At 37.6% G+C, this 25,562-nt stretch overlaps 3 protein-coding genes and 2 long non-coding RNA genes across 7 annotated transcripts; all 5 read right to left on the bottom strand.

Moving 5' to 3' along the window:
• Positions 1-1,093: 1,093 nt before the first annotated feature.
• LOC125071038 (protein TIC 214-like) lies at positions 1,094-6,148 on the bottom strand. Of its 2 annotated transcripts, XM_047681095.1 has the most exons (3): positions 5,124-6,148; positions 1,438-4,658; positions 1,094-1,224 (listed from the first exon to the last, which is right to left on the bottom strand). In XM_047681095.1, exon 1 carries the CDS (start codon positions 6,146-6,148, stop codon positions 5,126-5,128), a length of 1,023 nt encoding a protein of 340 aa, XP_047537051.1. In that variant the 3' UTR covers positions 1,094-1,224; positions 1,438-4,658; positions 5,124-5,125. The 2 variants fall into 2 exon arrangements, with proteins under 2 accessions (XP_047537051.1, XP_047537050.1); XM_047681094.1 differs by having other exon boundaries at positions 1,438-6,148.
• Positions 6,149-9,292: 3,144 nt separating this feature from the next.
• Positions 9,293-11,031, bottom strand: LOC125071039. 2 transcript variants are annotated; one of them, XM_047681096.1, is made up of 4 exons: positions 10,988-11,031; positions 10,624-10,893; positions 10,418-10,529; positions 9,293-9,597 (listed from the first exon to the last, which is right to left on the bottom strand). In XM_047681096.1, exons 1-4 carry the CDS (start codon positions 11,015-11,017, stop codon positions 9,359-9,361), a joined length of 651 nt encoding a protein of 216 aa, XP_047537052.1. In that variant the 5' UTR covers positions 11,018-11,031; the 3' UTR covers positions 9,293-9,358. The 2 variants fall into 2 exon arrangements, with proteins under 2 accessions (XP_047537052.1, XP_047537053.1); XM_047681097.1 differs by lacking the exon at positions 9,293-9,597 and adding an exon at positions 9,749-10,062 and having other exon boundaries at positions 10,427-10,529.
• Positions 11,032-11,208: 177 nt separating this feature from the next.
• Positions 11,209-18,617, bottom strand: LOC125071041. Its single transcript, XR_007119900.1, has 5 exons — positions 18,447-18,617; positions 16,656-17,942; positions 15,312-16,560; positions 11,444-15,234; positions 11,209-11,257 (listed from the first exon to the last, which is right to left on the bottom strand). It is a non-coding gene; the product is annotated as an uncharacterized LOC125071041 (long non-coding RNA).
• Positions 17,949-18,450, bottom strand: LOC125071040. The gene has a single exon (XM_047681099.1). It carries the CDS (start codon positions 18,394-18,396, stop codon positions 18,004-18,006), a length of 393 nt encoding a protein of 130 aa, XP_047537055.1. The 5' UTR covers positions 18,397-18,450; the 3' UTR covers positions 17,949-18,003.
• Positions 18,618-24,062: 5,445 nt separating the features above from the next.
• LOC125070936 lies at positions 24,063-24,850 on the bottom strand. The gene is made up of 2 exons (XR_007119898.1): positions 24,489-24,850; positions 24,063-24,354 (listed from the first exon to the last, which is right to left on the bottom strand). It is a non-coding gene; the product is annotated as an uncharacterized LOC125070936 (long non-coding RNA).
• Positions 24,851-25,562: the final 712 nt, after the last annotated feature.

Here is a 25,562-nt window from a genome sequence, read left to right as displayed (position 1 = left end):
ATTATTATAGTTAAATGTACATTCTTAATATTTACTAAAAAAAAAAACTTAATGGAAAAGACTCAGGTTATAACATAATGTCGATAGACATAGAACGCGCTTAATATTATTGAAGCAAAAAAAGTTAATATACAGTCAAGAGTGAATGCAAATTTGCGCTAATTTCCGTGTTCGAAATAACATTTATTAATGAATAGTTGTAATGGTTAATAAAACTGTAGACAGTTTTCGTGTGCAGACCGTTGAATTCGATCCCAGACCACGCACCTCAGATTTTTCGAAGTTTTTTCGGTATAAATTACATAAGTACATAGGTACCTAATTTCTGCTTTAAGTTATTAGGATTGTTCAACTTAAATATATACTTATTTCAATAATTTTGGAGTGAAACTATATTAAAAAAAAGATCTGGAGGAATAACTGATTATGTCTCACAGATATCTAAAGTAAACACCTTCTATAAAACCATGCCTGTTTTTTAATGCGGTTATCACTAATAAAACAGCGGTAAATGGTTTTATCTATACTTATATCATTTGTAACTGCACTTTAAAAACATTATTATGTACTACCTACTATTGTTATCTAACTAAAGCTCATTTGCGAAGCCATTTTCTCCAATACATTATTATTAATCTTTCTTCTGATAAATTTTATGTAAGTTACTATGTGAATTAAATATAAATAAAAATTGTATTTTATATAATATTATCATTCCAATGAATACTTCTTAGTACTTTGGTTGGTTTCGTTGGTTGCATTTTCATTTCATCATTTTCATGCAATACTCATTTAGATCAAAATTCATAAGGGTAAAAGTTCGCTCTTAACTCGAAAAATTATCTTACTTGGAATTTAACAGGTTAAATAATAAAAATAAACGATCACGAGCATACTTTATCCTATTAGGATTATGAAATGGTTATCATACAGTAAAAATGTCTAATTATTATTATTTTGTTTAGTATTCCTATTCCTAATTTGTTTCTTCTTTACTTTCCAATAGCTTAATAATATGAATTAGGTTTCGAACGTTAATTTCGAATTTTATAATTTCGTATGTAACACACTTATGTTATAATAAAAAGATTGATAAGAATTCATTCGTTTATTTCTAAAACAAACGTATACAACTTCGCATGTAGCAATATACAAAAATATATTCTTCTTTATTTTTTCTTTGTCTTCATATATTTTTGCTCCCCTGCTTATGTTAGTAATTACCTGAAAAAAAAAAAACAAATTTGATAAAACAAAATGAATAAATTATTATTATTATTTAACTATTATAAAATTGAGGATTAAGGTAGGGGAAAACTATCTTAGGCATATATAATGTGTATAATTGTGATAATATATTTTTTTTACTTACAAAGTAAGTTTAATTTAGTATATTGTTTAAATTATATGTGTCAAATAAGTATATGATATTCTTACCTCTTGGTGTGTGTTTATTGTTTTCATTTTCATTTCTGCTAATCGCAGTTTTTTGTTGAGTCATCATGTAGTTTTTCCTAGTTGTTGTTTTGTGCGCTAACGGTCCATTTTCTCTGTTACTTCATTATTATTATTTTATGATTATATCCTACTTAAACACTTTTTTCTTAGATAATTCGTTCCTTTATTATTTTCAACATTAAGGTCTGTCTGTGTGGTTGTGTTTATGATCTTAATTTTTTTTGGTGTTTTCATTTAAATTGGTATGGTGGTGATGGTCTAATTATTTTGGAGCGATTTCGTCTCGCTCTTCATGTCTAGTCCTATTGTTATCTGTACTTTATTACACTTCATCTTATGCAATTATTATATTAAGATATTCGATATTTATGGACGGTAGGATTTTACGTTTTACAAATTTTCATCATCATGTTAAATTTTCTGTTTAATTGGTGGTCAGTTTCTTTTTGTAAAGTAGTCTTGCTATTTATCTTATCACGCTGCTAGGTTCTTCCTTTTAATATTCAGTAACTTTAATTTTGAGTATGAGGAAATCATACATTGTCCGCTTCTTCTTACCTTATTTTTCTTCAGATAATTATTTACTTTGTAGCATTCTCTTGTTTCACACCTGCTGCGCCTCCTCATGGTCATACTAATTCTTCTTATGTTTATTATTTCATTTTAGAACGTTGAAATATTATCTTTAATGTTTTTTATTTGTTTTCTATCTACGTCTTAAGGATTGTTTTGTTTCTTAATATTCAGAATTTAATTTTATTGACCTTATGAACTTTAGTTTCAATGCTTTTTCCTCTTTACAACCATTTCCGTGGTTTGTATAATTCTCGTAGGCTTGCTTTTTTTGCTTGCTGATCATACATTGTCTTCTTATTTTGTCCTCATTTTTTTCTTTTTAATGTTGATATAGTGATACTATGCCAACATAGTCTATCGTTGAATGTAATAGTGTTTTAATAATATTTGAAATATTTTCAGCCATCGCGTTAATTGTCGTCATTTATCTATTTTTTTTACTCAATATATATTGTTTGTATTTCATCTAGAATTTTAGTTTACATCCTGAAACTGTCTCAGTATTGAACACTACTTTAGTAGCAAACTACTTGAATTTATTATTTAACTTATATATATTTCACTGTTAACGTTTACAGTTCTTTCTTCATAATGATTGCTCGCTATTCGTAGTCTTCATCTTCATGTATGAATTATGATCGTTATTCTTCTTACTACATGTTTTCATCTTCAATTTGATGGCTAGGTGGTCGTATTCTTCATCTTAAATGTTGTACATTAAGTGTTCACGGTCCACTCGCGTTCTCATTCTTCTTTCTTCATATCTTAAATCTTCTGTCTTCATTCTTCTTTCGTCATATCTTGTTATCATATTGTTAAATGTTTTCGCTATTATTATCTTCTTTTCGTCAGTCTTCACGGTCAATGTATATCTTAATATTCTCCATGCTTCTTTTCTCGTCTTGATTATTAGGTGGTCGTAATGCTCATCTTAAATTTTCTAGCTGATCTTGTTTATGTATCTTCAGTCTTCACGGTCATGTATTCACATTTGCATTCATCGCGTCCTTTATCTTAATTCTTCATTATCGTTATGTTCATCTTAAATGTTCTCGCTGTCCTTTTATACTAATCTCAGAATACACGGTCCATGTATGTGTCTTCGTGATCTTCATTCTTTCATATATTCAACTCAAATGCTACGTAGTAGGATGATAGCAACATCCTAAATGTTTTCGCTGTCCTTATCTTCAGTCCTCAAAGCCCGATGTGTCTTCAATGATCTTCATTCTTCGTTGTACACATTTTCATCTTCAGTCTTCACGGCCCATTTATATATCTTCGTAGTCTTAATTCTTCTTTCTACATGTTTTCATCCCTATCGTGGTAGTGCTAGGTGGTTGTATTCTTCATGTAAAATGATCTCGCTTCTCTTTTCTTCTTATCTTCACGGTCCGATGTATGACCTCAGTGATCTCCATTCTTCTTTTTTCATGTTTTCATCTTCATGGTGACTGTTAAGTCATCGTGGTCTTCATATTCAATGATGTCACTGTTCTTTTTTTATCCCCATTCTTCACGACGTCTTTAATGATATTCATGTTCATCATCTTCATAGCTAGGTTTTCGTAGTCTTTATCTTAAATGTTGTCACTTCATGCTTTTCTTTTTTCTTCATGTCTGCATCATCATCGTTATTTAGTTGCTTGTAGTATTCATCTTCACTGTTCTTGCTGTCTTGGTCATAACATCTTCAGTCTTCACGGCCCATGTATGTCTACGTAATTTTTATTCATCTTTATTCTGTCTTTATTTTTATCACGACTGTTAGGTGCTCGTAGTCTTCATCTTCACTGTTCTCGCTGTCCTTGTCTTCACATCCTCAATCTTCACGGCACATTGTCTTCGCGATTTTCAGTCTTCTTTCATCTGTCTTTATCTTCATCACGATTGGTAGGTGCGCGTAGTCTTTATCACCACTGTTCTCGCCGTCTTTTCTCCAAGGCCCATGTATGTTTTCGTGATTTTCATTATTCTTTCTTGTCTTCATCTTCATAGCGATTGATAGGTCCTCGTAGTTTTCATCTCCACTGTTCTCGCTGTCCTTGTCTTCACATCCTCAATCTTCACGGCACATTGTCTTCGCGATTTCCAATCTTCTTTCATCTGTCTTTATCTTCATCACGATTAGTAGATGCGCGTAGTCTTTATCACCACTGTTCTCGCTGGCTTTTCTTCACGGCCCATGTATGTCTTCGTGATTTTCATTATTCTTTCTTGTCTTCATCTTCATAGCGATTGATAGGTCCTCGTAGTTTTCATCTCCACTGTTCTCGCTGTCCTTGTCTTCACATCCTCAATCTTTACGGTCGATTGTCTTCGCGATTTTCGGTCTTCTTTCTTCTGTCTTCATCTTCATAGCGATTGATAGGTCTTCGTAGTCTTTATCTCCACTGTTCTCGCTGTCTTTGTCTTCGCGGCAAATGTATGACTTCGTGATTTTCATTTTTCATTCTTCTGTCTTCATCATCGTGATAGTAGGTGCTCGTAGTCTTCATTTTTCCTGTTCTTGCTGTCCTTGTCTTCACAGCTTCAGTCTTCACGCCCCATTGTCTTCATGGATTTCATTCTTCTTTCTTATGTCTTCATCTTCATTACGGTTGTTAGGTGCTCGTAGTCTTCATCTTCACTGCTCCCGTTGTCCTTGTCTTCACATCTTCGGTCTTCACGGTCCATTGTCTTCGTGATTTTCATTCTTCTTTCTTCTCTCTTCATCGTGGTAGTTAGGTGCTCGTAGTCTTTATTTCATTCCTCTTTCTTCTGTCTTCATCTTCATTACGGTTGTTAGGTGCTCGTAGTTTTCATCTTCACTGCTCCCTCTGTCCTTGTCTTCACATCTTCGGTCTTCACGGACCATTGTCTTCGTAATTTTAATTCTTCTTTCTTCTCTCTTCGTCGTGATAGTTAGGTGCTTAGTCTTCATCTTCAATGCTCTCGCTGTTCTTGTCTTCATAGTCCATTGTCTTCGTGATTTTCTTTCTTCTTTCTTCTCTCTTCATCGTGATTGTTAGGGGCTCGTAGTCTTCATTCCATTCTTCTTTCTTCTGTCTTCATCTTCATTACGGTTGTTAGGTGCTCGTAGTCTTCATCTTCACTGCTCCGCTGTCCTTGTCTTCACATCTTCACTGCTCCCGCTGTCCTTGTCTTCACAGACCATTGTCTTCGTAAATTTCAATCTTCTTTCTTCTCTCTTCATCGTGATAGTCAGGTGCTCGTAGTCTTCATCTTCACTGCTCCCGCTGTCCTTGTCTTCAAATCTTCGGTCTTCACGGCCCATTGTCTTTGTGATTTTCATTCTTCTTTCTTCTCTCTTCATCGAGATAGTCAGGTGCTCGTAGTCTTCATCTTCACTGCTCCCGCTGTCCTTGTCTTCACATCTTCGGTCTTCACGGCCCATTGTCTTCGTGATTTTTATTCTTCTTTCTTCTCTCTTCATCGTGATAGTCAGGTGCTCGTAGTCTTCATCTTCACTGCTCCCGCTGTCCTTGTCTTCAAATCTTCGGTCTTCACGGCCCATTATCTTCGTGATTTTTATTCTTCTTTCTTCTCTCTTCATCGTGATAGTCAGGTGCTCGTAGTCTTCATCTTCACTGCTCCCGCTGTCCTTGTCTTCACATCTTCGGTCTTCACGGCCCATTGTCTTCGTGATTTTTATTCTTCTTTCTTCTCTCTTCATCGTGATAGTTAGGAGCTCGTAGTCTTCATCTTCACTGCTCCCGCTGTCCTTGTCTTCACAGCCCATTGTCTTCGTGATTTTTATTCTTCTTTCTTCTCTCTTCTTCATGATAGTTAGGTGCTCGTAGTCTTCATCTTCATTGCTCTCGCTGTTCTTGTCTTCATGGTCAATTGTCTTCGTGATTTTTATTCTTCTTTCTTCTGTCTTCATCTCTATTGGTAGGTGCTCGTAGTCTTCATCTCCACTGTTCTCGCTGTCCTTTTCTTCACGGCCCATGTATGTCTTCGTAATTTTCATTCTTCTTTCTTCTCTCTTCGTCGTGATAGTTAGGTGCTCGCAGTCTTCATCTTCACTGCTCCCGTTGTCCTTGTCTTCACATCTTCGATCTTCACGGCCCATTGTCTTCGTGATTTTCATTCTTCTTTTTTCTCTCTTCATCGTGATAGTTAGGGGCTCGTAGTCTTCATTCCATTCTTCTTTCTTCTGTCTTCATCTTCATTACGGTTGTTAGGTGCTCGTAGTCTTCATCTTCACTGCTCCGCTGTCCTTGTCTTCACATCTTCAGTCTTCACGGTCCATTGTCTTCGTGATTTTCATTCTTCTTTCTTCTCTCTTCATCGTGATAGTTAGGAGCTCGTAGTCTTCATCTTCACTGCTCCCGCTGTCCTTGTCTTCACAGCCCATTGTCTTCGTGATTTTTATTCTTCTTTCTTCTCTCTTCTTCATGATAGTTAGGTGCTCGTAGTCTTCATCTTCATTGCTCTCGCTGTTCTTGTCTTCATGGTCAATTGTCTTCGTGATTTTTATTCTTCTTTCTTCTGTCTTCATCTCTATTGGTAGGTGCTCGTAGTCGTCATCTCCACTGTTCTCGCTGTCCTTGTCTACATATCTTCAGTCTTAATGGTCCATTGTCTTCGTGATTTTCATTATTCTTTCTTTTATCGTGATTATAAGGTGGCAGTCTTCATTTTAAATGTTATCGCTGTTCTTTTCTTGTCTTCAGTCTTCACGGCCCGATGTATGACCTCGGTGATCATCATTCTTCGTTCATCATGTTATCATCTTTATCTTGAATGCTACGTGGTCGTAGTCTTTATCTTAAATGTCGTTGCTATTCTTTTCTTTTTATCTTCATGTTTTGATCTTCATCGGTATTATAAAGTGCTCATATTTGTCATCATCTTTGATATTGTCGCTGTTCTTTTCTTCTTACCATCGATGTTCATTCTTCTTTTTAGATTATTTCATCTTCAGCGTGGTGATAGTTGACACTGAACTACATTTTTCTTGCCTCAGCCTTTTTGCTGATGGAATAGTATACTTCGGGATGGTCGTTCTTTTTTTCATTTATTTTATCTATAAAAATGCCTTCATCGTCGATGCTGGTGGTTGTACATTTCTTGGAGGATAGGCTGGTTCGTCCAGTTCTATTTATGTTTCGTATTATCGTTTGGATTTTGTATAATTTGTTTGTCACAATTGTTTGTTACAATATTAGTAGTATAACAATTTTTGTATTTTCGATGTTTATTACGAACTTAACACATTGTCCTGCCCTTTTTATCTTTACTAACATTACTTACTAAACAGATTTTATTTTATTTTAATGAATGTTTACTTCTTTTTTCCATCGCTTGCAGTCGAATTCGAAACATGAGCTTGGATTTTTATTTTTTAACTATATAAAATTTTAGTACTGTACTGTGTCTTTTCCAATAAAAATAATAAATGTTATCGAAAGCTAAAAAAAACATTATTACGGTTAACCAGCTTATTACCTTTTCAGCAGTAAACGTGCAATACCAATTTTGTCCATTCATATTTCGGCATTTACATGATTTGTCTCAATTATGGTAGCAAGAATCCTTGTCAGTATAACATAAACGGAAACATAGGTTTTGTTATACTTCTTTGTCATATATTACTTAATTTCGATGAATCACCTGTTAAAATATGTATAGACGAATTCTTACTTATATACATTACTAGATTTGTTTTTACAATTAAAATATGAGGAATGTGTAATATTTCATTTCTAAGAGTTTCTTGTTTTTCATAACATAAATGTCTATATTTAATCTTAATATTCTTTTAAAACTTTTATTGATATGTCATTTCAACATTTTTGTTCTGTGTTATAATTTAAAAGACCTAAAAAAAATATTTATTACGGCTGAAAATATAAGTTAACATTTAAAAAAAAAATGAAACTATAAATTGCCTACTTAAAATATTATGTTACAAAGGATTTGATTAAGATTTTACTTTTTTAGATATATAGTAAAACACTTACATCTTATGCCTGAAAAAAAACATATTTAAGACACAAACAAATCGTAATGACTCAAAAAACATTACAACAGTAAATAAGTGTTACAGACATTTATTATACACATATAAATTTATGTATCATAAGAGTAAGTCACAGCCTGAAAATAAGAATTTGTTGCTGCAAAAAAAGTTTGTTATATACATAGTACATAATATCCATATCAAAAAGTATTTTTCAATTTAGGGTATATTTGCAATATCAGTGAAAAGAATAAAAATAGTTATATACTTACAGTATATATATATATACATCATTTTCTTTTTGGAATTTTCGACCATCTTTGTGTATTTTAAGTTATACTTAACATTTAATTTACATATATTATGTATATATTTAATTAGTGTAAATAAATTGAAATCATTTCTGAAACAAAGAACGATAATTCGGCGAAGATTTAAATATACTTCACCTTTATATGTATATATAGCAAACTAAAGATTAGTCTGCGGCGGTGCGCAGGCTGATTGTTAGCCCGCAGCACCAATAGGGCCAGAACTCGAAGTACCACAGCGTCCGGTTAGTTGGAGAATCTGCTGACGGGTGATCAGTCCACAGTACCAGTGGTGCGCAGACTAGCGGCGGGAACCCGAAGCACCACGTCATTCAGGCTGTCAGAGCCTGCAGACCGAAGATAGATGATCCGCAGTACCAGTGTGGTGCGCAGACTGGCGGCCAGAACCCGAAGTACCGCGTCATACAGGCTAGAGAGCCTGCTGACCGAAGATAGAGATTCGTAGTACCAGTGTGGTACGCAGACTGGCGGGCAGAACCCGAAGCTCCACGTCATACAGGCTAGAGAGCCTGCAGACCGAAGATAGATGATCCGCAGCACCAGTGTGGTGCGCAGACTGGCGGCCAGAACCCGAAGCACCACGTCATACAGGCTAGAGAGCCTGCTGACTGAAGATAGTCGATTCGCAGTACCAGTGTGGTACGCAGACTGGCGGCCAGAACCCGAAGCTCCACGTCATACAGGCTAGAGAGCCTGCAGACCGAAGATAGATGATCCGCAGTACCAGTGTGGTGCGCACACTGGCGGCCAGAACCTGAAGCACCACGTCATACAGGCTAGAGAGCCTGCTGACCGAAGATAGTCGATCTGCAGTAACAGTGTGGTACGCAGACTGGCGGCCAGAACCCGAAGCTCCACGTCATTAAGGCTCTCAGAGCCTGCAGACCGAAGATAGTCGATCCGCAGTACCAGTGTGGTACGCAGACTGGCGGCCAGAACCCGAAGCTCCACGTCATACAGGCTAGAGAGCCTGCAGACCGAAGATAGATGATCCGCAGTACCAGTGTGGTACGCAGACTGGCGGTCAGAACCCGAAGCACAGCGTCCGGTTAGTTGGAGAATCTGCTGACGGGTGATCAGTCCGCAGTACCAGTGGTGCGCAGACTAGCGGCCGGAACCCGGAGCACCACGTCATACAGGCTAGAGAGCCTGCAGACCGAAGATAGATGATCCGCAGTACCAGTGTGGTGCGCACACTGGCGGCCAGAACCTGAAGCACCACGTCATACAGGCTAGAGAGCCTGCTGACCGAAGATAGTCGATCTGCAGTAACAGTGTGGTACGCAGACTGGCGGCCAGAACCCGAAGCTCCACGTCATTAAGGCTCTCAGAGCCTGCAGACCGAAGATAGTCGATCCGCAGTACCAGTGTGGTACGCAGACTGGCGGCCAGAACCCGAAGCTCCACGTCATACAGGCTAGAGAGCCTGCAGACCGAAGATAGATGATCCGCAGTACCAGTGTGGTACGCAGACTGGCGGTCAGAACCCGAAGCACAGCGTCCGGTTAGTTGGAGAATCTGCTGACGGGTGATCAGTCCGCAGTACCAGTGGTGCGCAGACTAGCGGCCGGAACCCGGAGCACCACGTCATACAGGCTAGAGAGCCTGCAGACCGAAGATAGATGATCCGCAGTACCAGTGTGGTGCGCACACTGGCGGCCAGAACCTGAAGCACCACGTCATACAGGCTAGAGAGCCTGCAGACCGAAGATAGTCGATCCGCAGTACCAGTGTGGTACGCAGACTGGCGGCCAGAACCCGAAGCTCCACGTCATACAGGCTAGAGAGCCTGCAGACCGAAGATAGTCGATCCGCAGTACCAGTGTGGTACGCAGACTGGCGGCTAGAACCCGAAGCTCCACGTCATACAGGCTAGAGAGCCTGCAGACCGAAGATAGATGATCCGCAGTACCAGTGTGGTACGCAGACTGGCGGTCAGAACCCGAAGCACAGCGTCCGGTTAGTTGGAGAATCTGCTGACGGGTGATCAGTCCGCAGTACCAGTGGTGCGCAGACTAGCGGCCGGAACCCGGAGCACCACGTCATTCAGGCTCTCAGAGCCTGCAGACCGAAGATAGATGACCCGCAGTACCAGTGTGGTACGCAGACTGGCGGTCAGAACCCGAAGCACAGCGTCCGGTTAGTTGGAGAATCTGCTGACGGGTGATCAGTCCGCAGTACCAGTGGTGCGCAGACTAGCGGCCGGAACCCGGAGCACCACGTCATTCAGGCTCTCAGAGCCTGCAGACCGAAGATAGATGATCCGCAGTACCAGTGTGGTACGCAGACTGGCGGCCAGAACCCGAAGCTCCACGTCATACAGGCTAGAGAGCCTGCAGACCGAAGATAGTCGATCCGCAGTACCAGTGTGGTACGCAGACTGGCGGCCAGAACCCGAAGCTCCACGTCGTACAGGCTAGAGAGCCTGCAGACCGAAGATAGATGATCCGCAGTACCAGTGTGGTACGCAGACTGGCGGTCAGAACCCGAAGCACAGCGTCCGGTTAGTTGGAGAATCTGCTGACGGGTGATCAGTCCGCAGTACCAGTGGTGCGCAGACTAGCGGCCGGAACCCGGAGCACCACGTCATTCAGGCTCTCAGAGCCTGCAGACCGAAGCTAGATGATCCGCAGTACCAGTGTGGTGCGCAGACTGGCGGCCAGAACCCGAAGCACCGCGTCATACAGGCTAGAGAGCCTGCTGACCGAAGATAGTAGATCCGTAGTACCAGTGTGTTACGCAGACTGGCGGGCAGAACCCGAAGCTCCACGTCATACAGGCTAGAAAGCCTGCAGACCGAAGATAGATGATCCGCAGCACCAGTGTGGTACGCAGACTGGCGGTCAGAACCCGAAGCACAGCGTCCGGTTAGTTGGAGAATCTGCTGACGGGTGATCAGTCCGCAGCACCAGTGGTGCGCAGACTAGCGGCCGGAACCCGAAGCACCACGTCATTCAGGCTCTCAGAGCCTGCAGACCGAAGATAGTCGATCCGCAGTACCAATGTGGTGCGCAGACTGGCGGCCAGAACCCGAAGTACCGCGTCATACAGGCTAGAGAGCCTGCTGACCGAAGATAGTCGATCCGTAGTACCAGTGTGGTACGCAGACTGGCGGCCAGAACCCGAAGCACAGCGTCCGGTTAGTTGGAGAATCTGCTGACGGTTGATCGGTCCGCAGCAGCAGTGGTGCGCAGACTAGCGGCCGGCCCTCGAAGCACCACGTCATACTGGCTAGAGAGCCTGCAGAGCGAAGATAAATGATCCGCAGCACCAGTGGTGCGCAGAATGGCGGCCAGAACCTTTGGGTTCTGCACCACGTCATGCAGGCTGGAGAGCCTGCTGACCGAAGTTCGTCCAGTGGAGCGAAGGCTGATGTGTTGCACCCGAAGCACCACGTTTGCCAGGCTTGGAGAGCTTTCCGACTGAAGATGGTCGTCCTGCGGCTCCAGTAGAGCGCTGGCTGATGAGTACCACCCGAAGGCACCCGAAGCACCATGTCTGCCATGCTTGAGGTCCTGCTGACTTAATATGGTTGGCCTGCGGCACAAGTGGAGCGCAGTCTGATGGTCACTACATCCGGTAAGCTGGACATACTGCTGATCAGAGTTGGTCAGGACACGTAGTGCGCAGACTAGCAAACAGGCAATAATGCCTGCTGACCGAAGACGGCAGAAAGGCTACGGCATCAGTAGTATATGTTGATTTTTTCGTACCCGTATAACCACGTTCGGCAGGCTGGATAGCCTGCTGACCGTAGACAATCGTCTTGCGGCATTAATGCAGCGCTGGCAGATGTACCGCACCAGAAGCGACATGTCCGGCAGGCCGGAAAGCCTGCCGACCGAACAGCGAGTTGGGCAGACTGGTGGCTGGTATACGAATCGCCGCATCCGGCAAGCTGGATAATCTGCTGACAGATGATTAGCCTGCAGCCCCTGTTCTGGGCAAACTGGTGGCCCGAACCTGAAGCACCACGTTTGACAGACTTGAGAGCCTGCTGACTGAAGATGGTAGGTCTGCAGCACCGGAGAGCAGGTTGAGGTGTCGCCCCAAAGAACCTCTCCCCCGGTGAGATGAACAGCTTGCGGACCGTTAATAGTTGGCTTTGGGATGATGTGTCGCACACGTAGGTCCACGTCTGACAAGTTGATGAGCGTCTTGGCCGAAGATACTTAGCCCGTAGAAACCTGTAGCACTGACGGCCAGTGCCCGAAGACCACGATAAAAAAAACGTTAAGTCCGTAGCCGATCAGCTGCAAATCGCTTTTATCGCAGATTGGCGGCATCTAAGGTACTACGTCGGGTATGCTGAAGATCTTGTTGACCGAAGATGGACTCCACAATCGTAGAAGTCACTGGAGCTATATGCTTCATTATGGTAAAGGAGCTAGATATACTCAGTTGCGATACCTGTAGCTGATAAGCAAAAAGTCTAGCTCGCCGAACGAAGATACACTGCAGCATCTGTTGATTTAGAAATATTGACTGGAGCTAGGAGCTCTGCCATGTTTTATCATGCTTAATTAATGCGATGGATATCTTGATGGTTCGTGGCACCTCCAATATCAGGAAAAGGTCGTGTGGTGATTTTAAACAGCAGCTACCCCGAAGCGCAAAGTGCCAGCATCTAAATTTTCCACAAATAATTGTTTGGCTACAAGCCGGTGGCATCATGCTCCGGTATAAGAACGTGGCATGCGTGAAAAGTGTCTGTGCAGACAAGTGAAGAAAATAAACGCGCCGCTACTGCAACAGTATGATTCCTACTTATAATTAATTATAATCGTCATAAGTGGTTCATGGTGGTCGCAGCGCGATGACTTATCTCGATGCGTGTCACTTACTGTGTAGATAGTCTGTAGACAGAAAAGTCTAAAGCTAGTCACACGTGCCATTAAGATGGATTCATACGTTGTCCAATATTCTTAGGCCTTACGAAAAGCTATACAGCATCGTTGGTGATATATATAGTATATTTAAATTAGTTTAGTATAAACAACTCTTCTGCAGGAAGTAATCCAACGTAAGCAATATATCGATAGCAGTATGTGTCTTAACATGGGCTGTGCACGACCACGAACATCATCCCTAGGTAGGGTCATAAGTAGGCTAGCTGAGAAGATCCGCAACTGCAACACTTAGACATGTCCACCAAAGAGTGCAAGTAATGCAAATGCAGTGCTCAAGCGGTATTAGACTTGCCACCACAATCTACTAGAGCGCTATGAGTTAGCGCCTTATCGTTTAATATTATAATAAATACATCATCGTTTTGCATCACTTACTTGTTTTTTCGTTGTTCAAAATTGTATAATTATACTTTTTTCTTACAATATAAATATTACTTGTTTCGATCATTATATTCATATCATTTGACCACAATTCATTTTCGTTGTGAATTATGAAGAGTTTTTACAGTTCAGGCATGCGTTTCATTATGTTATGCATTCACTCACGAGCAAGCAAGTATCAGAAATTAACAAGAATGCATTTCACCGTCAAAGTTACATTGACACATATGGCTGATATTACAATATAGCATTTTTACAGGCTTTGATTATAATGCTTAGAACAGTCATCACCATTAATGTGCCATGCAATTTAAATATACACTTCAACTGTTTCACGCAATCACATCATAAGCAGGTCCTTAATACAATTTAGTTCGCTGAAAGCTCATTATTTGAAAACGAAAATACGTATGCTTCATTCGACAAATCCAGTTAGCAAGTAAAGTTTATTTGCCATAAATCGAGTGACCAATACAGTATAAGAAATTAGGTATACACGAAAAGCTAATAATTAATTTCATCTGCTACATACCTTATTGAATATTATTTTTTAAACCTGTTAAATGCATGCTCTTTAAGTAAGGTGCAGGTATTATAGAACTAACATATGCATATTAAGTATATACATTTCTATATTCGCTTTGACTTTTGGCAGTAACCTGGATGTAATCATTAAGTACCAGCATGCATGATATTCATTTAGTCACAAAAATAGATATCGTAGCTAGGTATAGTCTTCACACCAGCAGTCATCTAGCTAAACAAACTTAAAAGAAGGAAAACGTACAGGGATTATGGATATGTGAAACTAATGAGGATAATAACTTAAGAAATAATCTGCGTAAATACTAGTCAATCTCTACTATAACGTATCAAAATAGTTTGACTAACTAAATTTTATTCAATTTAATAAAGAACCATGCATTATGTTCGTAAAAATCGAAATTTCTCTACTATATACCTTAAATTCTGGTATCCTTTGTTTTTCCTTCGTTCATAAATATTTTAATGCAAGAAATAGTTATTGTTTTAAGTAGGTCATTTTCATAGTAACGACCGTATGTTCCAGAGATATTTTGTCTTTTAATATGATATGATATGAATATGATTTTAGAATTTTGCCTCGACTAAGTTATATGTAGTAAGTAGATACTTTCTGAAAATTCTGAAAAATAATATATGACCTACATGCCTTAACGGCATTAAGCAGCTATATGTTATTTTATATATATTTTTCTTCTATTATAAAGTTTTCAATAATAGACTATCATTTCAAATTGTAATTATCACATACTTATAGTATTTTGTTTGGATCATTTGTTCTTAGTTTAACCACTTACCTGCAGCATTATTAAAATTTTGCTGCTGCTCGACGCGTGCTCAGGAACAGCTCGCCGAAAGAATATTTGCGTGTATATTTTAAATTAGATTTTCGTTCTCAATATAATTCTTAATGTATATTATTATATTAACTCGTTTGTTAACATATTGATTACGGAACTCGTACGTAGTATTAGGATGTAATAGTAGCAATAGTTTTCTCCTGAAGGTGCCTGGTTTCGGTAAAGATTTTGAACTCGTAAGTCTAGCTGGCACTTCCAGAAGATAGCTGTGAATTGTACACAGGAATGAGTGATTTACAATTAAAATGTCACCTGCATCATTGATCATTGAAATAAAACTCACCGTTATTTTTATTTGTCCACGTTTAGGAGTCATTCTACTATGTTCTCTCAGGTCATTTCAGTCATATTTAATTAAACTAACGTTTTTAGGTCTAGCGTAGTTTGGAAGAGTGTTCACAGCTAATATTATATATAAAATTCAATGATTTTTCATATTTCCAGTATTGTCTTATCAATTATTAACGTAATTTACATTAAGGATAATGTTCTCATGACGTATGATATTTCATCATTATATATAATTTACTTAGATGTCCTTATATATTTTCCATCCTAAAAAGAACAACTATCGAACGGCTTTGGAGCTAGTCTTTTTGCTAAGCCTCTACATATTACAAAACCTAAGTACCTTTTATTTCGGTGTTTCCCTCAGGGCCCGTGAAGGTAGTATGTTCATCGCGTAAGATTTGGTGCAGTATTAGTGTTACTACAGCTAACTGGTGAGGCAGTTTAACCTGGACTTGGAAGGCACATTAAAATCGCCGGCGGCGATTCAAAATAATTTAGGTTGAGATGTTTAATGTTACCAGCTTCCAAGTCTGCTTCATGTAAATAGTTTGGATGGCGGAGCAGCTGTTCCGCCAAACGCGTGTCGTGTACATAATTGCTCAGTTGACTTATAGAACGCCACCATTCAGATCGGCTGTTTCCGATAGTCCTGAAGATAATTTTAAAAGGCACACACAAACAGCGATAGGACTCGCCACAATATTTATGCATTTTATATATCATAGATTACATCTACGCATTACCCTACGTCATTAACCTTTCTTTATTTTATTGTAAAGATATATTTTAGGATGAAAAGTTTTTATTAAATAATTATATAAAACAGAAATATTTAATTTTTAAGTTTTGCCCGACGGCATGTTTATCAGTTTAACCTTGTTATGTACTGACGAAATATTATGTATGCGTTCAACGTTGTCTGTACATTCAACCAGTTCAGTAGTATTTGAAGTGATCAAAAACAGCACGCCCATTGTGGGAATGACCACTTACCTAAATCTTGCGTCAGTCAGGACCGGTTAGTCGCTTTCAAGTAATAAATTTCGTCCGCTGACTGCTATACTTTCGTTCTTGTATGAGTCCCTATTCAGGTTTAATTATATTCGAAAAAAATAATCGTTTTGTCCGTGATCGTTGGTGACGGCTTGTTGTTAACAAAAATCTGAGTGGTAGCCTTTTGGAAGGTTCCCCTTGATAAGTTATTTAGGCTTGACGTCACCATCACGACAACCGGACCATCGCTGTGAAAGTGCATATACATTATGTTACTTAAATGTTTTTTTATGTCAATACATAGTCAACAAGTAGGGCAAGAGCAGGATACTTGATCACTTACCAATACAATATAATATCCACGTTTAGATGGTTCGATCAGTTTAAAATGATGAAACATAGTTTAATTTATTTGTTAACATATTGTGATTCAGTTAATATTGTATTTTATACTCCCGGAGATAATCAGCCCACACGTTGAAATAGTTATATATTTTCAGTGTCGTAAGTGACCTACTAATTGTAAGTAGTATATTTCCAGAAACTTCTTACTTCTGTAACTTTTGTTTGAGATTGCGTCGACTTAAATTTGGAGCATAACGTTGAAGTATTGTAATAGATGTAGTTCACAACATATGGCGAGCACCTACACTTCTCATGAACTCGTTTACTCTCGGACTGCTCACGTCAGGCCTTCATTAGTCAATGGTGGAAGTCTTACAGTAGCTAGCCTGTTTGGATTCAATGTTATTGCACAACATTGCCCTTTATTTCACATCGAGAATGTAAAGATTATAGACAGCAAAATAAAAAAGGTAGGGCAGTCAAGACTTTCTTTGACAACAACAGTTGACTCACCAAAATGATCTAACTCGTTTGGCCAGTATCAAATGTGAGCGAAGTACGCGTTAAGGCAGCGCTTTTGCGCGGTAGACAGGCTCCATAGACTGCGTCCCGCGTGGTAGTTTAGGGTAGTTGGCAACTCGACCCGCCAGTTGTTCAAGATCTGAGACTCGAAAAGAACACACATACGAAAAGACCCGCTTGCGAGTCTACGATTTCGATTAACACTGATGAAATCATGACGCAATTGCCTAACTTTTACCTAATGTGGGCTGATACCGGAATGGAAGCGTGTTTCGCGCGTCGCTATTTCGGTGCAGGGCCGCATGCCGTGCCGAAGCGAACTTAGCAGCTTTCCAAGACAGCAACTGAAGTAACCGAAGGCAGCATTCACGGGAACTCGGCAGCATCGCGACTGCTACGTCGATCTTCATTAAGTCGGTGATGACTCATGGAATAATACATGTCGGGTGAAATACGGACAAATATACAAAAGAGAAAGATTTGAAATAAAATTCAACAGTCCAATTCTTTTCAAATTATTTTTATTTGCCATACTTAAAACATATGTTACAATTTATTATTCAATATGAATAAAACTTGAAATTCCAATCCACTATTATTAAATAGGAAACTGAAATATTAAATAACAATTTAAATAAATATAAATTAACTAAAAAAATGCATGATACCGTTACAAACCCATATCGTAGCTAGCAGCGACCACGCCCCAGTGGCAGCCAAGATGGCGGCCGTCTGATGCAGACCCACGCGAAACGCAATGGGACTGTAATTTAGAAAACATCCTACATATATCACAGATTCAGTTACAATTTTACTTTACCTAATTATCCTACTTGAGTAACACATATTTGTTGATTCATAATTGGTTTAACATTGTCTAATTCTTTGAAAAAATTATCAAGGCCGCTGAGATCATTCTTCCAGAAATTATTGATTTTTTCACGTTGCTGCTTCGCCACTTCTTCTTCTTTGTTATTTAATCCGAGGTCTGCTTGCATTTGAGCCCACCTTCTAGCACGTTCTCTTTGTTTGGTTAATAGTTCACTTTCAGCACGGGATAACGAATGGCTTAAAATAGCGATTATTCTCAGGTCACGCTTTCTCTTTGTCTTGGCATTTAATGACTTACATTTAACTTTGCGGACCCAGTTAGAGAGAGATTCACTTTTACTTTCACAGAAATCAACAACAGATTTTTCTTGTGCACTGTAGCCCATTTTGTAATAAAGGACTTTAGAATATTGCGAGATGAGACAATATTACACACCTGAATCAGACCAGGCACTAAAGATATTTGTAGAACTCCCAAGCACTTCACAACTCGACGTCCGACCCGAACCGCGTTGAGAAATCAATGATGTGCGGGGCTGACGTCATTGCAGCTTTATATACCCGACGCCATTGGGGCCGCGCAACTGCGCAGTTATGGAACAAAATGGCGCCGTTCCAACGCAATTCCCAGCAATATGACGATCAATACTAAACTCTAATCAAGTATTTATGCTTATGTATTTAGAAACGTGACTTTGTTAGATGTATATAAGATTTTTTTTATATTATACATATAAATAATATAATTAATTTATTTTTACAAATTTGACAGAAATACAACTAAACAATTAAAATAAAAAAAGGTTATATACTTATGCCTTTTTTAAGTTTTTATTTATTATTTTTGTAAATAATTAACTAAGTATATAATATATTATGATTCTTATTATTTTCTTAATATATGTTTTGATATTATAGGATCAAAGCGTTGGTAATATTATACGGATAATAAAGCAATATGACGAAACTAAAAATAAATTAAACTAACAAACGTGTATGAAATTAAAAAAAAATCTATTTAATGATGATGATATTTTGACTATGTTGTGTTATTTATTTTACTATTTACTAATTTACTTTGGTAATTGTTATAATATATTACAAGCTTGATAAAATTACATTAAATAAGTTAGGTACCTACTGTACAAATATTTTTAGTATCGTTTTGACCTAGTAATTATGATTTCAATGAGTCAGGCGAATGGAAAAAGGAAGTTCAGCTCGAACTTCAAAAGGAAATATTTTCTCAATGACGAATAATGGAATATAATAATTAATATTATAAGAGTTAAAAAATGTACATCATGTGTGATATATTTTTTCTCTCTCTTTCAAAAAGAGTAGCAGAAATAACATTATTTATTTATAAAGATTTACTTCGAACTAGTGTAAGGGTTTAGTAAGTACCTAATTATTTATTGATAACACAACTTCTCTTTAGGATGGTTAAGAGTTTTACAATTCAGAATTATTGCTTAAAACCCAGATTCAAGAAGTAACAAAAGAATTTATACCTGCTGTGTTCAGGTAGGAAAATTCCAATATTTTGTCCTCCGAAATAAGCATAATACAAGCCCAGGTAAATTAAGTATTTTAGAAATATAAGACAAAGACAAGGTACATTTTGAGACAAAACTTAGAATAAAAAAGATAATTGTATCTTTACAATTCTGGAAATAGATAGTCCCTATTTCCAGCAAACGAATTGGCTTCTAAAGATATTGGTACATAGGTATCCATTAGCAATCCATTAAACTTTATAACGTTAGTTTACATTAAAAAACATTTCGTTTTACTTATTACCTATTACTTATATAGGTCGCAAAAAAATATTATAATTATTTAATGATACCCAATTTAATTATGTACTGTTGCTAATAAATTATCATTTAGGTAAAATACAACACAAAGCTTAATTTAAATGAAGTTGCTGTAATAGGCTATTATTATTTGAATTACTTGATTACTTGAGATATTAGATAATGAGTTATTTCGGTGAATAGTTACTAAATAGTGAATAACCATTGTTACAAATAAATATTTACAATATTATATATTTAAACCTATTGTTATTTTATTTATTTGTAATAAAGTCAGTTTATTTTTCATTTTTATCTTATTTTATACCTATGTTCCTGTGTTATATGAGAATATTTCTTAAAAGAACAATGAATAATAATAATTATGATTCATGTTTACGTCTGAGCTGAGGGAGCTGAGTCACATGATTAATACGGTTTGCACGGAATTATTATCTATTACCCATATATAGGGTATGCTTCTAAAGTAAATTATGGCTTGAGTTTATTTACAGGAAACAAGATGGCTGCTCGAACGTCCATTGTTCGTGACGTCACCCATAGCCTCGTCGCAACGAACGATCGATAGCTTAGCAGCTGCCAATTGCCGTGCCGCTGCCGAGAAACGAGTTTTGAAGGGCTTCGTCGTTCGCTTAGGAAATAAAAATAATACGTTAAACAAACTCGTTTGTACGGCCACATAGAGAGCGTGTCTAAAGGAAGTAACGAACTTTCCCACATGTTTTAGTTTAACGAACTTTATAATGTAAAAATTACAACATTATTAAGTATTAATAATAAAAATTCTATCTAGGAAAGCTTTAAATTAAATTGATAATAATTAGGTACATATTTCCATTTTTTACAGATTTAATTTAGGATTTCGATTAATAGCGTAATGAAATGGTCCGTCTACCACATGGGACGACGCTCGATGTCAATGACCAGACAAAAATATTTCGCCTGTTGATTGTTTAACGATAACGAAAAAATATGAATAATTTTTTTTTGTAATTTAAACGTATCTTATACATTACAATAATACATATAAAATAAAAAGTAAAATTAAATTGTATTTCTTTGATTTTCTAAAAAAAAAATGATAATTTCATCGGTATGGAACTTTCATTATTCATTGAAACCCAATCAAACTAATATCTACAAGTTCGAATTACAAACATTACGAGAACCGTTAATTTAGAAACATTACGAGGTATTTAAATAATTTGAAAATAATCGCGGGGCGTGTTTTGTGAAGCATTATCACATTACGGGCGAATAGATCGCTGTATGAATGTTTATTTCCCATATAATTTGGGAAAAAAATCATATTTACGCGTACGATTTCGAGACACCAAAAGAAACGTATTTTTTAGCTAAAGCCCATAATATTCATTATTATTTTTGTTTATTTCTCTGATCCATATTAAATTTTAGCGACTCCGATACCTATAATGCAAATTAATAAAATTTCTGTAATATTAATACATAGGAGGTGACCTACCTAAATAAGCGGCATTAACAATAATTATTATATATAATAATTGTAATATTTAATGGGTATAAACCCAGATGTATGAATATAAGCATAAGATATCATTGTTAGAATAAAAACAACTACCCAGCTAAACCCATTTCTAGTACGTATATATTAATATCAAACCCCACGCGTTTTACAAGCTTATATTTAACTTCATCCGTTGGTAATTGTAGGGAATGTTAGAACTAGATAAAGTTTATCTTTGTACTACTTTATACTCTTTTGGTGCTGATGTCAGTATCATTAACAATACTAATAATGTACAAATACAAATATTGTTATTTATTCAAATACATACAGGTTTGTATTACAATTTTTTTTTTAATCTAAATTCTAAATAACTATTCTAAATTCAAAAGTTGAAGTAGTAAATAATATTCACAGTATTTAAAGAATGTATATAATTTTCAATGGGAACCTTTAATGAAATAAAATAATATGTCGTTTAATTTTGTCACACTGTTAACATGAAAAAAATATAAAATGGAAAAATATATGTTTACGGATATACTATTATTGGGGTACAAAATTTAATAGAATGTCATATGGTTCCGGCAGAGCACTATCTCAACCCCTGGGCGTCATATGAGCGTAGTAAGGGACTTTTTGTTATGTCGACTGTATTGTATAGGGGGCAAAAATTCCCAAGAATTCATGCATTTTATTGACGTCAGGTAGTCGACCGACCGTCAAAGCTGTTTAAATCATATCTATGGGTACAAATAATATTCCGAAATTTTATCGCAACTTAAAGTAATCTCTTAGGGCTGAGCCTGGGGTAAAAATAAAAATCAAAATACTCTTTAACTTAGCGTGCACCAATAAACACATACATAGGTCACATTCGAGAAAGATACTGGTAATGTATATTGTTAAAATAAATACACAATATTTAGTTTAGTTCTATATATCTAGGGTACATGTCAGTCACCTCCTCGTGGTGTACCCTGGGCAACGGGGCCGGCTTGAGCTTGCTCGTCGGCCACGGCTAAGACTGGCGGGAGGGATGCCGCGGGGCTGCTCCTGGTACGTCCCTGATCGGCGTCAGGGTGGACCATGTGAGTGGCCTCGTTGGCTAGGAGGGAGTGGGAGGGCTCGCTACTCGAGCCTCCCAGGTGTTTTACACCGGCGGTCAGCGGCGGAGCCTACCATCTTATCCGCCGCAGGGCGTCAGCTTCGTTGACGCCCAGCCTCCAGTGGCGGACTCGGGGGAGTTCGCCACATTTCCGCGTGGAGGATGGGGGGAAGGCGCGCACTAGGCGCGCTTTCCATGAATATTCAGCCGCCTTACGGCGGCTGCCGCTGGTGGGGTCGTGGTTGCATGCCCTTGGCGATCCCGTGGCCTCACCACTCGGCGGCATGGTGGAAACCCGAGGATGGTTTTAGTGGGTAGGACAGGGCATTAGCACTAGCGTGCCCTGGCACGGGGCATTAGTTCCCGGTTGAGTCCCACATACCCGTCCCGGTCCCCCGACCGGGCGGCATGCGTAAATGCATTTCCTCCTCGTTAAACAAAAAAAAAAAAAGTTCTATATATCTAAATATTGTTAGACAGAATAAAATCCAATTTATTATTGATTGGAATAATCAGAGCATTGTATTAGGTGCATATTGCTCTTAAAATTCTTTGTTTCGACAGCGATAATCATTTTACAGCAAATTTAGTATAAACTACGGATATAAGTCCACGATGACGCTCCCTACTGATTTCCCAATCACTACTGTGAAAGTGTGCAATATATACATTATACTGCTTGAATGTGAGTTCAATTACTACGCAAAGGGTATAGACCTGTTCATAAAGGAAGGGGTACGTCTCGGCGTTAATTTATCGACGTGCATTAAAAATATAATTCAATATTTACAGTTTTTCTTTTTTCCAACGCACATTAAGACAATCTTAGCACGAGCGTCACTCATACTAATGCAAACCGGTAATTTAACGTTGAGGTGCGCCTTACGCCTTTGTGTATAGAGGTCTATAGCTAATAGCTATGTGGATTGTGGGCATACGCACACATAGTTAAATAATGACGAGATTCGTAGTCAACTGGAAATATGCTCTACTCATATCACCGCCTTCAAATAACGATGTTTTTATTCCAATATATTTGCATTATTCTTTTATAACAATATTTTAGTGCTTTTATTTGAAATTTCAATATCTGGAGAAAATTGTACATCCTATAAATTAATGATGATGATGATGCTATCATATTTATTTATTTAATTTACGAGGCTCCAACAAAAGATAAACACATACATATTTTTAAAATGAAACAATATAAGGATTTCAAGTTGTGTGCTCCTTCAATTATAGGAGACCACAACATGCACTAAGCTTAAGTAAAAAAAAATAGTTTAATTATATCTAATAAATCTTAAAATTTCGTAGAACACGAACAATAAATAGCTCTTCCAATATTGCATGTTATGTTATCTGAGTTTAGTTTTTAATCTTACCCTCTTCTTGTAAATACTCTTGACTGTGAATTTGAGATGTGCCCAAGAAGTTAGGCTATAGTAATAGTAATTACTCATATAAGTTTTTATATTATTATAGGAAATAAATAATCTTAAAGCATTTAACTAATATTTTAGCATCCAGTATCCTAAAATATTAAAAATAATTGATTATAGCAGGACAGTATGTATCTAGTACCGATCATAAAATACAATTTTATAAAAATAAAATATTTATTAATAAAAACAATTGACGTCTGTATCATCATTTAATTCAGAATTATTAACTATGTAGTACTTGTGCTTGCGTCATTTGTATGCGACGAAGTCGCTTCATTCGTTTCTTCAGTGTTTGTCTTGTTTGTCTGCGCCGTACCCGACTTTACATGCACCTTTCTTTCACGTAAAATTCTAGTAACTGTGCTTTCAGACACTCCAGCAGCCTGTGCGGTTCTCCAGCGTGCATCGGTTAATTTTTCTGCGTAATTATTATTTGCTTCTTTTTTCATGAAATCATATACTTTCCCGATTATATCTCTTGCCTAGAAAATACAATTCCATTGATTTTATATCAATGTATTATATACTATACTGTAGATTATACTGTATTATGTTATTTACTTGCTAAAGTATACCGAGTAGGTAACATAAATATAATTCCAAAGTTTGTTCATACCTGGCTTTTAAGAACAGTACGATCCGTTTTTCTAGGCATTTTAAAAATAATGTTAGTAAAGTAAAATAAAGTTGAGGGAACAAAACATTTAAGTGGAGCAAGTTTCCCGATGGGTCAAAATCCGGGGCAACGTGAACTTAGCCGTGTATACAGAGCCGTGGTCGACTCAACACTGATGAAATGGGGCGCGTCTTCGTGGATTGAATTAACTATACTATTCTCTAGTGTTCCTACTCACACCCACGCCATGTCTCACATAGTAATCGTATATGCATCACACTCGCACTTTGTACATATCGATGAAAGGGGCTTTAAGTCGTTCACCAATAATATCACCACGTGACTCTACAAACACACGAACGTGGCGTGGCTCGTAATTCAAACAAACAAAATGACAACAAACAATGATTGAAACACGAAATAAATATTCTGTTAAATTGCATTTCCGTTAAAATTAACGAAAGTACCATTTAAATTTTAACTTACAAGTTACCTTATTGTTAACTTCATTAATAAACGAGTTAAAGCCCTAATTAGTGATGTCACAGTGATTCATAAAATCATTTTTATCTTTTTAATATTACTATTATATTGAAACCAGATTTAGTTCATATTTTAACTATTGTAATTTTTTTAAACACATTTTACTATATGTATTATAAAAACAATGTTTTTGGTGGTTGGGCTTGGCTCGTCTGTGTAGGTCAAACGTACTCATTATCTACTTATTCCTCTGCTAAACAGCAATACATATGTTAGGAATATAACAATTATTAAAAGTAGTATATAAATGTCTAAATCTCATTGTCTTTGATTAGTTTGGTATAACTTGTGGTAGATTAGTAGTAGTATATAATATATTTGACAGTATGCCAGAAGGCTATGTAATTAATAGTTAGTATATAGTGTCATTAGTAGTTAAAGTATAGTAGTTAAATAACAATACAACTTAATGCTGTTGTTTTCTGGTTTGAAAATTGAGTGGGTCAGTGTAACTACAGGCATAAGAGAAATAACATCTTAATTAGTCGGTTACTATTTCATACAGTTCCAAAGTGTCCATAGACATTGGGA

The sequence above is a fragment of the Vanessa atalanta genome, chromosome 18 (assembly GCF_905147765.1).
Source record: "Vanessa atalanta chromosome 18, ilVanAtal1.2, whole genome shotgun sequence".
NCBI lineage: Eukaryota > Metazoa > Arthropoda > Insecta > Lepidoptera > Nymphalidae > Vanessa > Vanessa atalanta.
This window is presented reverse-complemented; position numbering and strand designations above follow the sequence as displayed.